General features: G+C 42.7%; 1 protein-coding gene across 1 annotated transcript in view; it reads left to right on the top strand.

Annotated features, from left to right (window-relative positions):
• Positions 1–17,436, top strand: part of LOC132379181 (vinculin) — a 293,243-nt gene that overhangs the window by 141,448 nt on the left and 134,359 nt on the right. The window contains exons 7-9 of the mRNA XM_059946852.1: positions 10,173–10,263; positions 10,427–10,574; positions 11,072–11,225. Of these exons, the coding sequence (XP_059802835.1) occupies positions 10,173–10,263; positions 10,427–10,574; positions 11,072–11,225 (393 nt within the window). The remainder of the gene's footprint in view (positions 1–10,172; positions 10,264–10,426; positions 10,575–11,071; positions 11,226–17,436) is intronic.

Below are 17,436 nucleotides of genomic sequence, written 5' to 3'. Positions count from 1 at the left end.
AAGCCATAAGTCTTTCAGAAGTCTCATAATATGATGAATCAACAAGTCTCATTCCCCTCTCTTATCAGTAGCAGATGTTCTGGCATGTTTTTGTTCCATCTCTCTCTCATTAGCAGCATAGCAACAGTAACAGTTTGTGATTCTCCCGGGGGGGGGGGGGGGACATGGGCAACTCTGCACCCTTCTGCCCATCAGAGCTGTTCATCCTTCATAACAGCACAGAAAGTACCCAGACCCACATTGGACAAGTGAGAAGTTTCGACTGAAGGTGTCTCCATATGATGCCTGCTGTGCCCCGTTTTGTCGAATAAAAAAGCTGCTTCGTATCTACCCGTTATTTTCTCCGGTGATTTCATTCATGCACCAACATTTGGTGGCAGTGGTGTGATACCTTTGTGACCCATCGTGTGACCAGCGATCTTAGCAGTCTAAGTGGGTGTGTATTTTTTTAAAATTAGCACTCTCACTTGGATCTGTTTGGTGGTACACAAACACAAAGCATCATGAACACAGCTGAACTGGTAGACATTAAAGTGGTGTGTGCTTGTGCGTGTGTGTTTATGTAAGAGAGGAAACTTTGCGTGTTAGCTTGGTGAGATGGAGACACCAGTTGCGAAGGGTGGTCACCGATGGTCCAAGGTGCCAGAGTCAGTGCATCAGTATATACCCGTTCAGGGAACTGCATTTTAGCATAAACATTTTGCGAGTGTGATGCAGAGGAATACAGCAAGCATGCACGAGTTTGGGTGCTCAAAAGTGGCAGATTGCGGAATATATAACTGCAGATTTAAGTATGTGCTGTTTAACTGGTACCTATCATTTATATTTTGTGTAGTATGGGAATTAGTATGGAGATATTTCAGGGAGAGGTTTTACCCAGATACATCTGCCAGGATGGTACCTATTGAGGTCAGACACTGTCAAGTCGAGAACCCTGATGATCCGAGTGAGCCAGCCCCTGCAGAATGATTGATCATGCAGAATGTAAATATTGAGTGTATGAGGAGTATTCAGGGTTGGATAATCCAGGGAGGGATGACCCAGTCTTCTTGAAAATGATGAAGGAAGGCCTGAGTTCAGCCCATCAGAAAGTTTTTTGATTTAGGAATAGCAGTGGGGTCAACCTACTCCACAATAGTTTCTTTGGTCCAGTGAGATGGACCAAAGAAAATGCAAGAGAAGTCCTAAAGCGGCTGCAGTGGATGCAGCTGCTGTGATGTCTTAGAAAGTTTGGGCATCTAGCAAAGGACTGCCAGACCAGCTGTGGCCTATCAGGGCATGGAATGGAGAAGGTGTTCAAAAAGGAGGGGAAGAAATAGGCAAAAGTCATGGTAGACATGCAGTCGCTCACTCCATGTGCCCAGTGTGTCCAGTCTGACTGCTGATCAGATCATAGAGCTGGTGAGGACGGCTTCTAGGTCAGAAAAATAGCTGGTGGCACTGCTGTGCTGATGACCCCCAGATGTACACAACCCCATTGTTAGGGAGCCAGCAATGCGATATGTTAGTGGACAGGGGCATTGGTATTGATAATTGACCTATCCTTGCCAACAATTGGACAAGCTATTTATATTACGGGCGTAAGAGGGAAAACTGTGAAAGCAGTAAAGAGCAAGTCGCAAATACGCGAAATTGGCAGAGTGCAGCTTCCCGTATTTCTGTCTATGTCCAAACAATGAGGGTACAATGCTTGGAATGGACATCCTAAGGGAAGCAGGGACCGGTGTAGATTTGGGAAAGAGAAATAACATGGACAAGCTGGGGGCAGCAAACCTGTACAACCAATAGTATACACAACCTGGCTAGCATAGTCGCAGCTGCCCCGATCATCAGAGACTGGAGCCAGGATGGTGTCTATGGGTTAATTTGTCTGCAATGCAACTTCCTGATAGAGTAATTGTGGGTTGTGATGAGCCCAGGGCTTACAGGGATAGAATAACACAGCATGTGGAAGACCTTTGTAACCGATTTAAAATGTTGAAGGACCGAGCAAAACAGCAATAACACATTGCTGATCAGAGAAAGCTAGAGGGAAATGAGATGCTGTCCCACAGTCGGGTGACCAAGTCATGGTGAGTGAGCAGCCTGAAAGGACAGGGTTTGCTTCCAGTTGGATAACACCAAAGATGGTACTATTAACAAGTGACACTTGTGTCTGTGTGCAAACTCGGTGAGGCGGACAGTGGAAACACTGGACTTAGATTAAACAGTACTACTCGTCTTGTTGCTCCCACAGACAGAGCAGGGGATTAAGTGTACCTGGTAACCATGTAATTACAGAGAACATAAGAGAGGAAAACCAGCCGGCCACACCAGAGCTGACCACAGCTGATGAAAACATACCCACAGGAAACGTAAAGGCAGAAGACACAGACCGCGTGATAGAAACCCATGAATAGCATACTAAAATGTGATTGTGGTGGTACTCTTTAATGAAGGCTGGTTGCTGAAGGTAGATGATTAGTTGAATAGCATAGAATAAAAAAGATAATGTGGAAAAATAGATGGGGAGGGATTTAAGTTAAAGCAGAGCCAGCAGGTTCCACAACTTTGGTAGCATGTTAGACTAAGAAAGATTGCATACAGCACCTGAAGGCAGTCAGTCCCTGCTTGAGTGGGGAGCAAATGCAAATAAACTGGGCCCTTTCAGCAGTTGGACCAACGATCGACTGGGTAGTTCGGAGGGGCATGCCACTGGGAAGAGGACCTTACAGTTATTCAAATAGAGACCACCCCAACACCTTCCAGTCAATCGACGAGAGGGTGTGTGAGTCTGGTGCACGTACCTTGCTGGTGCCCCTGGAAACAGAGGGGTTTAGCTACTAGAGAATGAAGAAGTGAAGAGAAGGAATGTGATTAAGCAGCCAATTGGCCAGCAGGGGAAGAGCCAACAGGCATATGAAAAGGACCACATTTCTGAAGGCTGTTGGTCAAATTTCTGGAGCAATCTCTCTGCTTAACATTTTGTAGGTAGTGGTTAGGGATGATTATGCAGATACACATAAGATAAAGGGGGGGGGGAACATTCTAAGATGACATTTTTTTGTTGTCCTATTTGAGTAGATCTTCCTTTAGGTTGGCCTTTCTTGGAACAAATTTATTTTGTCCAATTGTGCCAAGAAGTGACGGGGGGTGGGATGTGTTAGGACAATTTTGGGTTTAGTATATTTATATTTAACAAATGGCTTTGGCTACCAGTTTTCACATCTGAATATGAGTTGTGGATTTAATTTGGAGTGCAACTCTGAATGATGGGTTCCTAAAAGCCATGAATCTCAGACCAGATGTCTGTGGTGTGCATGTGAATCAGGAAGTGTGAAGTTTGTGTGTTTTTGCAAAGAAAGTATTATCCATACTTTGTAAATATGGAATTGTCCTTTGATATTTAGCACCTAAAATACTGAGCCTCGCGCTAGCCCAGCGAGACCTTCAACCAAAAGTATCTCCATATGATGCCTGTTGAATAAAGAAGCTGCTTCATATCTATCAGTAATTTTCTCTGGTGATTTCATTCTTGCAACAACAGAGGCCGAGGAAAGGAAATTGTAGGCCACTTAACCTGACTTCAGTGGTTGGAAAGATTTTGGAGTTTATTATTAAAGATGGGGTTTCAGGGTACTTCGAAGCACAAAATATGCCAAAGTCACCATGGTTTTCTTAAGCAGAGATCTTGCCTGACAAATCTGTTGGAATTCTTTGAAGAAATAACAGCCAGAACAGACAAAGGAGAGTCAGTGGATGTTACTCTTTTGGATTTTTAGAAGGCCTTTGACAAGGTGCCTAAGAAGATAAGAGCCCATGGTATTACAGAAAAGATAGAAAATTGACTGACAGGAGGCAGAGAGAGTCTGAATAAACAGGGCCTTTTCTGATTGGCTGCTGGTGACTAGTGTTCCACCGGTTCAGTGTTGGGACCGCTTATTTTCACATTATATGTCAATGTTTTGGATGAAGGAATTGATGGCTTTATAGCCAAGTTTGCAGATGACACAAAGATAGCTGGGAGGGGGGAGATATAGTGTTGATGAAGCAGGGTATTTGCAGAAGGGACAGATAGGGAGAATGGTCAATTGCAACATATTGCAGGGAACTGCATGGATATGCACTTTGGCAGAGTGAATGAATGCACAGACTATTTTCTAAATAGGGATTAAATCAAAAAAATCAAAGGTGCAGAGGGACTAGGGAGTTCTCGTGCAGGATTCCCTAAAGCTTAGTTTGCAGTTTAAGTCAGTGGTAAGGAGGGGAGATGCAATGTTAGCATTAATTTCAAGAGGACTTGAATACAAAAGGAAGGATGGAATGCTGAGGCTTTATAAAGTATTGGTTAACTGCGCATGGGGTATCGTGAGCAGTTTTGGGCCACTTATCCAAGAAAAGATGTGCTGGCATTGCAGAGTCCAGAGGAGGTTCACAACAATGATCCCAGGAATGAAAGAGTTAACATATGAGGATCATTTGTTAACTCTGGTCCTGTACTTACTGGAGTTTAGAAGAATGAGAGGGGATCGCATTGAAATCTATGGAATATTGAAAAGCCTAGATAGTAGATGTTTCCTATATTGGGGGTGTCTAGGATCAGAGGAACTCGGACTTAGAACAGAGGTACATCCATCTAGATGAAGAAAAATTTCTTTTGCTGGGGCTGGTGAATCTATGGAATTCATTGCCACAAATGGCTGTGCAGGCCAAGTCATTGGATATGTTTAAGGCTAAGTTGAATAAGTTCTTGATTGACAGGAGAATGGATTTGAGAAGAATAATAATCAGCCATGATGGAATGGCAGAGAAAACTCAGTGGGCCAACTGGCTTAATTTTGCTCCTATGTCTTATGATCTAAAGGAGAAGTTGTGTTGAACATATTTGGTTTACTATAAGATAATTAAATGCACCTGGAGGTATATCTTCATAAAATCTACTAATGCTAATTGGTATATACAGTTGCAAAAACAAGTTTGTGAACCCTTTGCAATTACAGTTGGCCCTCCTTATCCGCAAATTCCACATGCACGAATTCAACCAACCGCGAATCGTGAAAACCTGGAAGTGCTCTTCTAGCACTTGTTGTTTGAGCATGTACAGACTTTTTTTTCTTGTCATTATTCCCTAAGCAATGCAGTATACCAGCTATTTTACATAGCATTTACATTGTATTAGGTATTATAAGAAATCTAGAGATGATTTAAAGTATACGGGAGGGTGTGCGGAGGTTATCGTGGATTGGGATCGGAAAAAATCGGAAGTTCTCTTACTCAGTAAGTTGGAACAGGTACATCTGATATTAGCGTCAGTTAGTCAAGCGTTTGTCTTAGTATATAGTATATATTTTACCTTTCTATGCATATAAAACACTTAAGAAAGTATATTGCAGCACCAGGATCGGGAACTTCTTCCCAAGTTCGATCCAGTGACAGATCACTCCCGAGTGCGCTCTCCACCGTGCCGGGTTGATGTGAGGATCAAAAACCCAAAACCCAATAATTAAATCACTGCGTTGCTTAGTAATAATTGTAGCATTCATCGGGGCAGAGCCTTTCTCACTTTATCCATTAAAATTGTTCCGATCATTGACTGACTGTAACCTAATGCTTTTCCAATGACCCGATGGCATTACACCTCTTTCCGATCGCTTTATTTTTTCCACTTTACTTTCAATTGCGATAGTGATTAGTTTTGTGAACAGAAACACTGCGGATTCAGTGCTCTACCACTGGGTCCTAATGTCCACCGCACTGAGACACGTTAAATAAGGTCTGGGGTTCTGTTGGGTCCTAAGATCCACCTCATTGAACAGGTTGAATAAGGGACTTGAGCATCCGCGGGGGGTCCTGGAACCGTTCCCCCGCAGATAAGGAGGGCCAGTGGTACCTGCTTTTCTGCATTAATTAGATGTTTTGAATTGATAGTAATCATAAACTAATTAGTTTTAATCTAAGTGCAACCTTGTGGGCTGAAGGGCCTGTATTGTGCTGTAGGTTTTTCTGTGCAACTGTTTTGGTTTGAGACAGTTGGTTATTATTTCTAATTTACATAATAAGGAACCATTTAGTACAGAATAATTCTACTGTTGCAAATGGAGTGTTCTGTTTCTCATTTGTATTTAGAGATGAATCAGAAGGTGATTGCCTAGGACTGAAAATAAGACCATAAGACATAGGAACAGAATTAGGCCATTTGGCCCATCAAGTCTGTTCTGCTATTCAATCAAGGCTGATCCTTTCTCCCCCTCCTCAGCCTTCTCCCCATATCCTTTGATGCCATGTTCAATCAAGAACCTATTAACCTCTACCTTAAATACACCCAATGGTCTGACTTCCACAGCTGCCTGTGGAAACAAATTCCATAAATTCAATACCCTCTGGCTAAAGAACTTTATCCGCGTCTCTGTTTGAAATGGATGCCCCTCTATCCTGAGGTTGTGCCCTCTTGACCTAGACCCCCCCATCGTAGGAAACAGTCTTTACACTTGTACTCTGTCTACGCCTTTCAACATTCGAAAGGTTTCAGTGAGATCCCTCTTCATCCTTCTATATTCCAGCGAGTATAGACCCAGAGCTCTCAAACATTTCTTGTATGATAACCATTTCATTCCCAGAATCATCCTTGTGAACCTCCTGAATCCTCTCCAATTCCAGCACTTTTCTAAGATGAAGGGCCCAAAACTCACAATACTCAATCTGAGGCCTCACCAGTGCCTTATAAAGCCTCAGTATTACATGTTTGCTCTTGTATTCTCGACTTCCTGAAATGAACACTAACATTGCATTTGCCTTCCTCATCACAGACTCTGCCTACAAGTTAAACCTTTAAGGTGTCCTGCACAAGGACACCAAAGTCCCTTTGCATATCAGATTTTTGGATTTTCTCCCAGATAGTCTGCACGTTTATTTCTACTATCATGCATGGTCATACTATGACCATGCAGTTTCCAACATTGTATTTAATTTGCCATTTTCTTGTCCATTCTCATAATCTGTCTGTCCTTCTGCAGCCTATCTGCCCTTAGGGAAATTATGCTGAGTTTGTCCAGTCTTGTCCTGTATCACCATGTACTCCATTCATAGCAATTGAATCTAACATCTTCCCAACCAATGAGGTCAGGCTAACTGCTCTATAATTTTCTTTCTGCTGCCTTTCTCTTTTCTTAAAGAGTAGAGTGACTTTTGCAATTTTCCAGTCCTCTGGCACCATGCCAGAGACTAATTATTTTTGAAAGGTCATTCCTAATGCCTCCACAATATTTAATGCTACCTCTTTCAGAATCATAGGGTGCAGTTTATCTGGACTGGGTGTTTTGTGTCCCCTTGGGTCTTTCAGGTTTTTGAGTACCTCTCCCTTGTAATAGTAACTGCATTCACTTATCTTCCCTCACGCTATGTCTTCCATAGTGAAAAGTGGTGCAAAATACTGATTTAGTTCATCAGCCATCTCCTTGGCCCCCGTTATTATTTCTCCGGCCTCATTTTCCAGCAAACCTATATCCACACTCATCTCTTTTACTTTGAACATGCTTGAAAAAGCTTTTACTATCCACTTTGATATGTTTGCTTGCTTGCTTGCTTTCATATTTCATCTTTTCCATCCTCATGATTCTTTTTGTTACTCTGTGTAGGGTTTTAAAAGCTTCCCAATCCTCTGTCTTCCCACTAATTTTTGCTTTGTTGTATGCCCTCTCTTTTGCTTTGACATTAGCTTTGACTTTCTTGTCAGCCACGGCTGTACTGTTTTGCCATTTGAGTATCTCTTTGTTTCTGAAATACATCTATCCTGTACCATCCTCATTTTTTTTTTTGCCTAGAAACTCACACCATTGCAGCTCTGCTGTCATCCCTGCCTGTATCTCCTTCCAATTTACTTTGGCCAACTCTGCTGTCTTACCACTGTAATTTCCTTTACTACACTGAAATACTGCTACATCAGACTTTAACTTCTCCCTATCATATTTCAAGTTGATCGCGATCATATTGTGATCATTGCCTCTTAGGGATTATTTTGCCTTAAGCTCCCTGAACCTCTGGTTCATTACATAACACCAAATCCAGTAGACTCAATGACAAACTGCTCAAAAAAGCAGTTTCCTAGGCATTCAATAACTCTCTTCAGATCCATTTCCAACCTGATTTTCCCAATTGACCTGCATGTAAAAATCTCATATGACTATCTCCTATGCCTTTTTGACAATCCTTTTCTATTTCCTATTGTAATCTGTGGTCCACATCCCAGCTACTGCTGGGAGGCCTGTATATAACTGCCATCAGGGTCCTTTTACTCTCACAGTTTCGTAGCTCGATCCACAAGGATACAACTTCTATGATCCTATATCACATCTTTCTACTGATTTGATGCCATTCTTTGCATGTAGAGCCATGCCACTCCCTCTGCCGACTTCCCTGCCCCTCTGATACAACGTGCAACCTTGAACATTCAGCTCCCAGTTAACAACCATCCTTCAGCCATGATTCAGTGATGACCACAACATCATACCTGACAATCTGTAATAGTGCAACAAGATCATCCATCCTATTTAATATACTTTGTGCATTGAGATATAACTCATTGAGTGCTGCATTTGCTACCCTGTTTTTGAGTTTGCATCCTTAATGCACTGATACTCACCCTGCTGGCAGCAATTATGTCTTATCATCCTTCCTGATAGTATGGCTGCATGCCATCTTTGCTTTTTTTTTAAACCATCACTCCTATCCTGAGTCTCCAACAGCTCTAACAAACTTGCTCATGGGAATATTGGTTCCCCTCAGGTTCAGGGGCAACCCACTACTTTAGAACAGGTCTTGCACCCCCAGAAGAGTTCCAATGATCCAAGAACCTGAAGCCCTGCCCTCTGCTCCAGTTTTCAGCCATGCATTAATTTGCCAAATCATTCTGATTCTATCCTCTCTGGTGCACAGCACAGACACAATCTAGAAATTACTTCCCAGAAGGTCCTGCTTCTCAGCTTTCCACATAGCTCTCTAAATTCTTTTTTCAGGATCTCTTTGCTTTTCTGTCCTGTGTCATTGGTACCAGTATGTACCAAGACATCTGGCTGCTCTCTCTCCCTCTACAAAATGTTGTGGACGCAATCCAAGACATCTCTGACCCTGGCACCTGGGAGGCAACATATCATTTGGATGTCCCGTTCAAGTCCACCGAATCTCCTGTCTGTTCACCTGACTGTTGAGTCCCCTATCACTGCTGCTTCCCTCCTCTCCCTCTTTACCTTCTACACCTATGCTCAATGCCAGTAATTGGGTCTTCATGGCATTTCCCTGGGATGTTGTCCCCCAGAGTAGTTTCCAAAATGGTATACATATAATTGAGAGGAATGTTCACAGGGGTGCTCTGTGCTAACTTGCTATTCACATTTCAATTTCACCTGACAGTCACCCAACTACTTGCCTCCTGCAGCTTCGGGATGAATACTTCCCTGTAACTCTGAATACCTCTTTGCTCTCCTGCCAAGCCATCCAGCTGCTGCTCCAGATCCCCAACTTGGTCTTTAAGGAGCTGCAGCTGAATGCACTTCACATAGAGGTAGTTCCCTGGGAGACTCTGGGTCTCCCAGAACTCCAGCATCCGGCATGAAGAACACACAACAGTCATTAGTACGGTACAGTAAGAAGAAAAAAAATGGGGAACCTTAGCAGAAGCTTACCCAGAGCCAACGCCTCTTAAGATCAGAATCAGTTTATTGCCAGTGTGTGAAACATACCAGAATTGATTGTGGTTCAGTGCCACACGTAAAACACAGGACAATACTGTAATAGACAACACAATAGCAACCAACAATTTACAAACAGCCATGAACAATCAACAATTAGCGCAAACATCAATAATGACTTAAATAAATGTGAGCATAGGAAAAACTAAATAATTATCAACAGAACAATGACAACATGAAAAAACATGAAATGAGTAAGTGAGTGTTGTGGAGAAGCTTGATTAGCTAGAGGAAAGAAGCTTCAGAGATGTGTAGTCCTGATGGTGATGGACTTGTAGCATCTCCCTGATGGCAATTTAATGAATAGTGAATAGGTGATTGCTTGATCATCAAGGTATGTTAAGTAATTTTCTTTTTGGGATATTGAAGACTTAATTTTTAATTTGAATGCAGTCAGTTATTAATCTTTTAAACTAATAACATAGTTTTAACTGATGTCTATTTGAACAGGACACTGAGACCATGAGAAGAGCTCTGGCTATGATTGACTCAAAGATAAATCAGGCCAAAAACTGGCTAAGAGATCCTAATGCGCCTCCAGGTAATGATAATTAATGATGATACTACACAAAATTCCAGGTGTATTTCATTCATTTAGCTTATCTAATGTCCCAAAATGTTCTTTTGCCAAATAATTATTTTTTTGTTAGTTCTTTGGATGAAGGCATTAGTGCTAGATTGATCTGATCTGTTGTATGATTTAGGTGATGCTGGAGAGCAGGCCATCAAACAAATATTGGATGAAGCTGGCAAAGTGGGAGAACTGTGTGCAGGCAAGGAACGGAGAGAAATTCTGGGCACCACCAAGGCTTTGGGTCAGATGACTGACCAAGTATCTGAACTCCGAGCCAGGTAAAATGAATAAATACCATTTAAAAAAAAACTTTGCTTAGTTTAAATAGTAAAACAGTTTTAGTTTTGTTTGGTACAGTATTGTTATTGCATGTTTGAGATACAAAGATAATTTATATAGAAATTGCATTCTTACAGTAGTTCATGTTACAGAAGAAGCCAAGAATGTGGTAATTAAAAACCAAAATGCAATTGCAATACTTGCATAGAAATTACAAACAAGAGAAAATCTCTAGGTGCTGAAAATCCAAGCAACACACACAAAATGCTGGAGGAACTCAGCAGGCCAGGCAGCAACTAGGAAAAGTCCTGCCAAATGGTTTTGGCCTAATATGTCGACTATACTCTTTTCCTAGGTGCTGCCTAGCCTGCTGAGTTCCTCCAGCATTTTGTGTGTGTTGCGTAGAAATTATTCTGTGCAAATCACAAGCATTTTAGATTTGTAATGTGTTTATAAGAGTGCCAATTAAGTTGGGTGTAATTTTTTTTAAATATAGAGGTCAAGGGGCTACACCAATTGCCATGCAGAAATCACAGCAAGTATCCCAAGGGTTGGACATGTTAACAGCAAAAGTGGAAAACGCAGCCAGGAAACTGGAAGCCATGACTAATTCAAAGCAGGCCATTGCTAAGAAAATTGATGCTGCTCAGGTAATATTACAAAATTATTGGAATCTTTCATCTGTAAGTTTGTACACAAATAAGGATTCTTTAATGTTTAGTATTACAAACTTGTATTACCAAATGTGGGTTAAAATTAATAGTTCTTGAAAAGATTTTATCTGCTTTCCTATTTCAGTGGGATATTCAAGCTGAGTACCTGCTACAAGTCTAATCAAAAAGATAACTTATTCCCAATTCCAAATGTCACTTAACCATATATAACAATCACAGCATGGAAACAGGCCATCTCGGCCCTCCTAGTCCGTGCCGAACTCTTAATCTCACCTAGTCCCACCTACCCGCACTCAGCCCATAACCCTCCACTCCTTTCCTGTCCATATACCTATCCAATTTTACCTTAAATTACACAACTGAACTGGCCTCTACTACTTCTACAGGAAGCTCATTCCACACAGGTATCACTCTGAGTAAAGAAATACCCCCTCGTGTTTCCCTTAAACTTCTGCCCCCTAACTCTCAAATCATGTCCTCTCGTTTGAATCTCCCCTACTCTCAATGGAAACAGCCTATTCACGTCAACTCTATCTATCCCTCTCAAAAATTTAAATACCTCGATCAAATCCCCCCTCAACCTTCTACGCTGCAATGAATAGAGACCTAACTTGTTCAACCTTTCACTGTAACTTAAGTGCTGAAACCCAGGTAACATCCTAGTAAATCGTCTCTGCACTCTCTCTAATTTATTGATATCTTTCCTATAATTCGGTGACCAGAACTGCACACAATATTCTAAATTTGGCCTTACCAATGCCTTGTACAATTTTAACATTACATTCCAACTTCTGTACTCAATGCTTTGATTTATAAAGGCCAGCGTTCCAAAAGCCTTCTTCACCACCCTATCTACATGAGACTCCACCTTCAGAGAACTATGCACTGTTATTCCTAGATCTCTCTGTTCCTCTGCATTCCTCAATGCCCTACCATTTACCCTGTATGTTCTATTTGGATTATTCCTGCCAAAATGTAGAAACTCACACTTCTCAGCGTTAAACTCCATCTGCCAACGCTCAGCCCATTCTTCTAACCGGCATAAATCTCCCTGCAAGCTTTGAAAACCCACCTCATTATCCACAACACCTCCTACCTTAGTATCATCGGCATACTTACTAATCCAATTTACCACCCCATCATCCAGATCATTTATGTATATTACAAACAACATTGGGCCCAAAACAGATCCCTGAGGCACCCCGCTAGTCACCGGCCTCCATCCCGATAAACAATTATCCACCACTACTCTCTGGCATCTCCCATCTAGCCACTGTTGAATCCATTTTATTACTCCAGCATTAATACCTAACGACTGAACCTTCTTAACTAACCTTCCATGTGGAACTTTGTCAAAGGCTTTGCTGAAGTCCATATAGACTACATCCACTGCCTTAACCTCGTTAACATTCCTCGTAACTTCTTCAAAACATTCAATAAGGTTTGTCAAACATGACCTTCCACGCACAAATCCATGCTGGCTACTCCTAATCAGATCCTGTCTATCCAGATAATTATTAATACTATCTCTAAGAATGCTTTCCATTAATTTACCTACTACTGATGTCAAACTGACAGGTCTATAATTGCTAGGCTTACTTCTAGAACCCTTTTTAAACAATGGAACCACATGAGTAATACGCCAATCCTCCGGCACAATCCCCGTTTCTAATGACATCTTTAAGATCTCCATCAGAGCTCCTGCTATTTCTACACAAACTTCCCTCAAGGTCCTGGGGAATATCCTGTCAGGACCCAGAGATTTATCCACTTTTAAATTTCTTAAAAGTGCCAGTACTTCAACCTCTTTAATTGTCATAGGTTCCATAACTTCCTTACTTGTTTCCCACACCTTACACAATTCAATATCCTTCTCCTTAGTGAATACCGAAGAGAAGAAATCGTTCAAAATCTCTCCCGTCTCCCTCGGCTCCACACATAGCTGACCACTCTGATTCTCTAAGGGGCCAATTTTATCCCTCACTATCCTCTTGCTTTTAATATAACTGTAGAAACCTTTCGGATTTACTTTCACCTTATTTGCCAAACCAACCTCGTATCTTCTTTTAGCTTTTCTAATCTCTTTCTTAAGATTCCTTTTACATTCTTTATATTCCTTGAGTAATTCCTTTACTCCATGCTGCCTATATCTATTGTAGACATCCCTCTTTTTCTGAACCAAATTTCTAATATCCCTTGAAAACCATGGTGCTTTCAAACCTTTAACCTTTCCTTTCAACCTAACAGGAACATAAAGATTCTGTACCCTCATAATTTCACCCTTAAATGACCTCCATTTCTCTATTACATCCTTCCCATAAAACAACTTGACCCAATCCACTCTCTCTAAATCTCTTCGCAACTCCTCAAAGTTAGCCTTTCTCCAATCAAAAATCTCAACTCTAGGTCCTGTCCTGTCCTTCTCCATAATTATATTGAAGCTAATGCTATTGTGATCACTGGACCCGAAATGCTCCCCAACACATACATCTGTCACCTGACCTATCGCATTCCCTAACAGGAGATCCAACACTGCCCCATCTCTAGTCGGTACTTCTGTGTATTGTTGCAAAAAGCTATCCTGCACACATTTCACAAACTCTAAACCATCCAGCCCTTTTACAGAATGAGTTTCCCAGTCTACGTGTGGAAAATTAAAATCTCCCACAATCACCACCTTGTGTTTACTACAAATATCTGCTATCTCCTTACACATTTGCTCTTCCAACTCACACTCCCCATTAGGTGGCCTATAATACACTCCTATCAGTGTTACTTCACCATTCCTCAATTCCACCCAAATAGCCTCCCTAGAGGAGCTCTCTAATCTATCCTTCCAAAGCACCGCCATAAGATTTTCTCGGACAAGCACTGCAACACCTCCTCCTCTGGCCCCTCCTACTCTATCACACCTGAAGCAACTAAATCCAGGAATATTTAGTTGCCAATCACACCCTTCCTGCAACCATGTTTCACTAATAGCTACAACATCATAATTCCAGGTATCAATCCACGCTTTAAGCTCATCCACCTTTCTTACAATGCTCCTAGCATTAAAATAGATACATTTAAGATACTCTCCACCTCCTCCTCTCTTTTCATCCCTAACAATGCATTCAAATTTATTATCCTTTTCTTTCTTCTCCCCTACATCTTCGGGCTGAACGCATCCCTTCTCCATCACCTGCCTTTCCCCCCTCACACACTGTCTATTTACTTGCTCTACTGGTGAACTAACCTCCACTCCCATCGTTTCCTCAAATTGATTCCCGCCCCCACCCCCCCCATCTTACTAGTTTAAAGTCTGCCCTGTAGCCCTAGCAAACCTCCCCTCCCATCGTTTCCTCAAATTGATTCCCGCCCCCACCCCCCCATCTTACTAGTTTAAAGTCTGCCCTGTAGCCCTAGCAAACCTCCCCTCCCATCGTTTCCTCAAATTGATTCCCGCCCCCACCCCCCCCATCTTACTAGTTTAAAGTCTGCCCTGTAGCCCTAGCAAACCTCCCCGCTAGGATATTGGTCCCCCCAGGATTCAAGTGTAACCCGTCCTTCTTGAACAGGTTACACCTGCCCCAGAAGAGGTCGCAATGATCCAGAAACTTGAATCCCTGCCCCCTGCTCCAATCCCACAGCCACGCATTCATCCTCCACCTAATTTTATTCCTACTCTCACTGTCGCGTGGTACAGGCAGTAATCCCGAGATTACTACCTTTGCGGTCCTTCTTCTTAACTGCCTTCCTAACTCCCTATACTCTCATTTCAGGACCTCTTCCCCTTTCCTACCTATGTCATTGGTACCTATATGTACCAAGACCTCTGGCTGCTCACCCTCCCACTTCAGGATATCTTGGACGCGATCAGAAACGTCCCGAACCCTGGCACCAGGGAGGCAAATTACCATCCGGGACTCCCGATCACCTCCACAGAAACGCCTGTCTGAACCCCTGACTATCGAGTCCCCTATTACTATGGTCCTCTTTCTTCTATCCCTACCCTTCTGAGCTACAGGGCCGTCCTCTGTGCCGGAGGCCCGGCCACCGTCACTTCCACCAGGAAGGTTGTCCCTCCCAACAGTACTCAAACATTACTTATTGTCAAGGGGTACAGCCACTGGGGTACTCTCTAGTACCTACCTCTTCCCCTTCCTGACCGTGACCCACCTATCTGCCTCCCGTGGCCCCGGAGTGACCACCTGCCTGTAACTCCTCTCTATCACCTTCTCACTCTCCCTGAACAGGCGAAGGTCATCGAGCTGCAGCTCCAGTTCCCTAACTTGGTCCCTCAAGAGCTGCAGTTCAGTGCACCTGGCTCAGATGTGGACGTCCGGCAGGCTCGGAGACTCCAGGACCTCCCACATCCGACACCGAGGACAACAAGCTGCCCTCACACTCATACTTCCGGAATAACTGACAATAACAAGAACTAAAAGATAAGCCTACTCTGCCCTCTTCCACCTAAGCCCCCTGAGCCCAAGCCCTATACTCTGCTCCCGGTGCACTCCGCTGCCCGCTTCTTAAGGCTGCGTTCTTTTTATATCTTCCCTCCTTCCCAGGCCTCCTCACGCGCCTGTGCAGTCCCGCCTCTCAGAACTCCGATCTGAGACGCAATTGGACAATTTGAAAATGGCCGCCGCCGCCGCACTTTCTCTCAAAGCCTCGCTGTCCTCTTCCAAAAGAGGACTTTTGCTTTAGAAGCAGCCATTGGATGCAACAGAGTTCATTTTCTTTCCCAAATCTAAGCTAACATTATGTACATTAGCTTTATTACAGATCATTAATTAACTCTAGTGTAGATTATGGTATTCAAATCAAGAAAGATTGTGAAAAGTAATGCTAAGTTATTGTTAATGATGCCAGGTATGTTTCAGGTATAGGTCAGCTACACTTGGCAGAAGTTTTCCCCAGAATAACTATTGCACACCACAATGACTATGTTTTTTCACCCTCCTTTTTCTCACAATTAGAGTGCCTGTATGTATGAAAACGTTGTACAATTAGGGAAATAAATAGTGATCATCTCCCTGTAAAGGTGTTTTGATCAGCAAGAACTGTAGAAGAGTCTGTGTCCTGCCTGTTTTACAGAGGAAGCAAAGGGAATGTTTGAAAAATTAATGTCCGAATGGCTTTTTCCATCTGAACATCAATTTTGTCTATTATCTAAGAAATAGTGAACAGAGAACACAGGACCATAAGATATAGGAGCAGAATTAGGCCATTTGGCCCTGTTGGAAAGAGAGAGAGAGAGAGAGAGAGAGAGAGAGATACCGCTTCTACCTCTTCCAACGATTCTGAGTGAGGCACAGAGAGATCTGTATTTACTGACAATTACCTTTATTGTTCAAACTAACAAATACGTGAATTCATACACTAAATACCTTGTGCGCACACTTGCTAAGTATCCCTGACTCTCCTGGATAGTCAAAGAATAGCAAAGGTATTACCCGGGTGGAGGAATTTAAGCTGGCCAGGCGCTCCTTGTTCCTCGTGGTCCCAATTCACTCTCCACGTGCTTCATGCAGGGTTCTTCTCGCTTGTATCTGTGATAGTTATTCTTCGAAGTTACCACCACAGGCACACACAAAGCATCCACTTTTATATCCATTGCTTATCAGTTCAAATGTCGCATTCCCGTGTCATTGGCCGCAGGTCATGTGTCTGGCCTTTAACACCTGGTCATTGGCTCTGGTCCAAGCCAGTACCCATCTATTACCCTCTTACCATCAAGGGGCAATTACTGACTCATGGCTCTTTGTTTTCAGTCAGCAATGAGCTTGAATCACCTCAGGCATTCACAATCCTGCATGTTATAGCCAACCAAAGAACACCTCACAAATAACTCTTTATTTGGAAATGACCTCCAGTCCAGCAGATTACCTGAAGAGTCTTTGTGCCTTCTTTAAAACACTAATCAAGTCCAGCATGTCAAGCTCACAAAATGGAGAATGGAGTGTCTTCGCAAAATGGCAGCCTCCATCCCCCAAGCACACGGCAAGAACAAAGACTGCTTCCACTGTCCTTGATTCATTTGAATTCACTGATTTGAAAATTGTCATTCTTTCTGGCCAACAGCCCATTGAGTCTGCTCTGCCATTTCATCAAGGCTGATCCAATTTTCCTGTCATCCCCAATCTCCTGTCTTCTTCCCGTATCCCTTCATGCCCTGATCAATCAAGAATCCATCAACCTC

This window comes from Hypanus sabinus, chromosome 21 (assembly GCF_030144855.1).
Source record: "Hypanus sabinus isolate sHypSab1 chromosome 21, sHypSab1.hap1, whole genome shotgun sequence".
Classification (NCBI taxonomy): Eukaryota; Metazoa; Chordata; class Chondrichthyes; order Myliobatiformes; family Dasyatidae; genus Hypanus; species Hypanus sabinus.
This window is presented reverse-complemented; position numbering and strand designations above follow the sequence as displayed.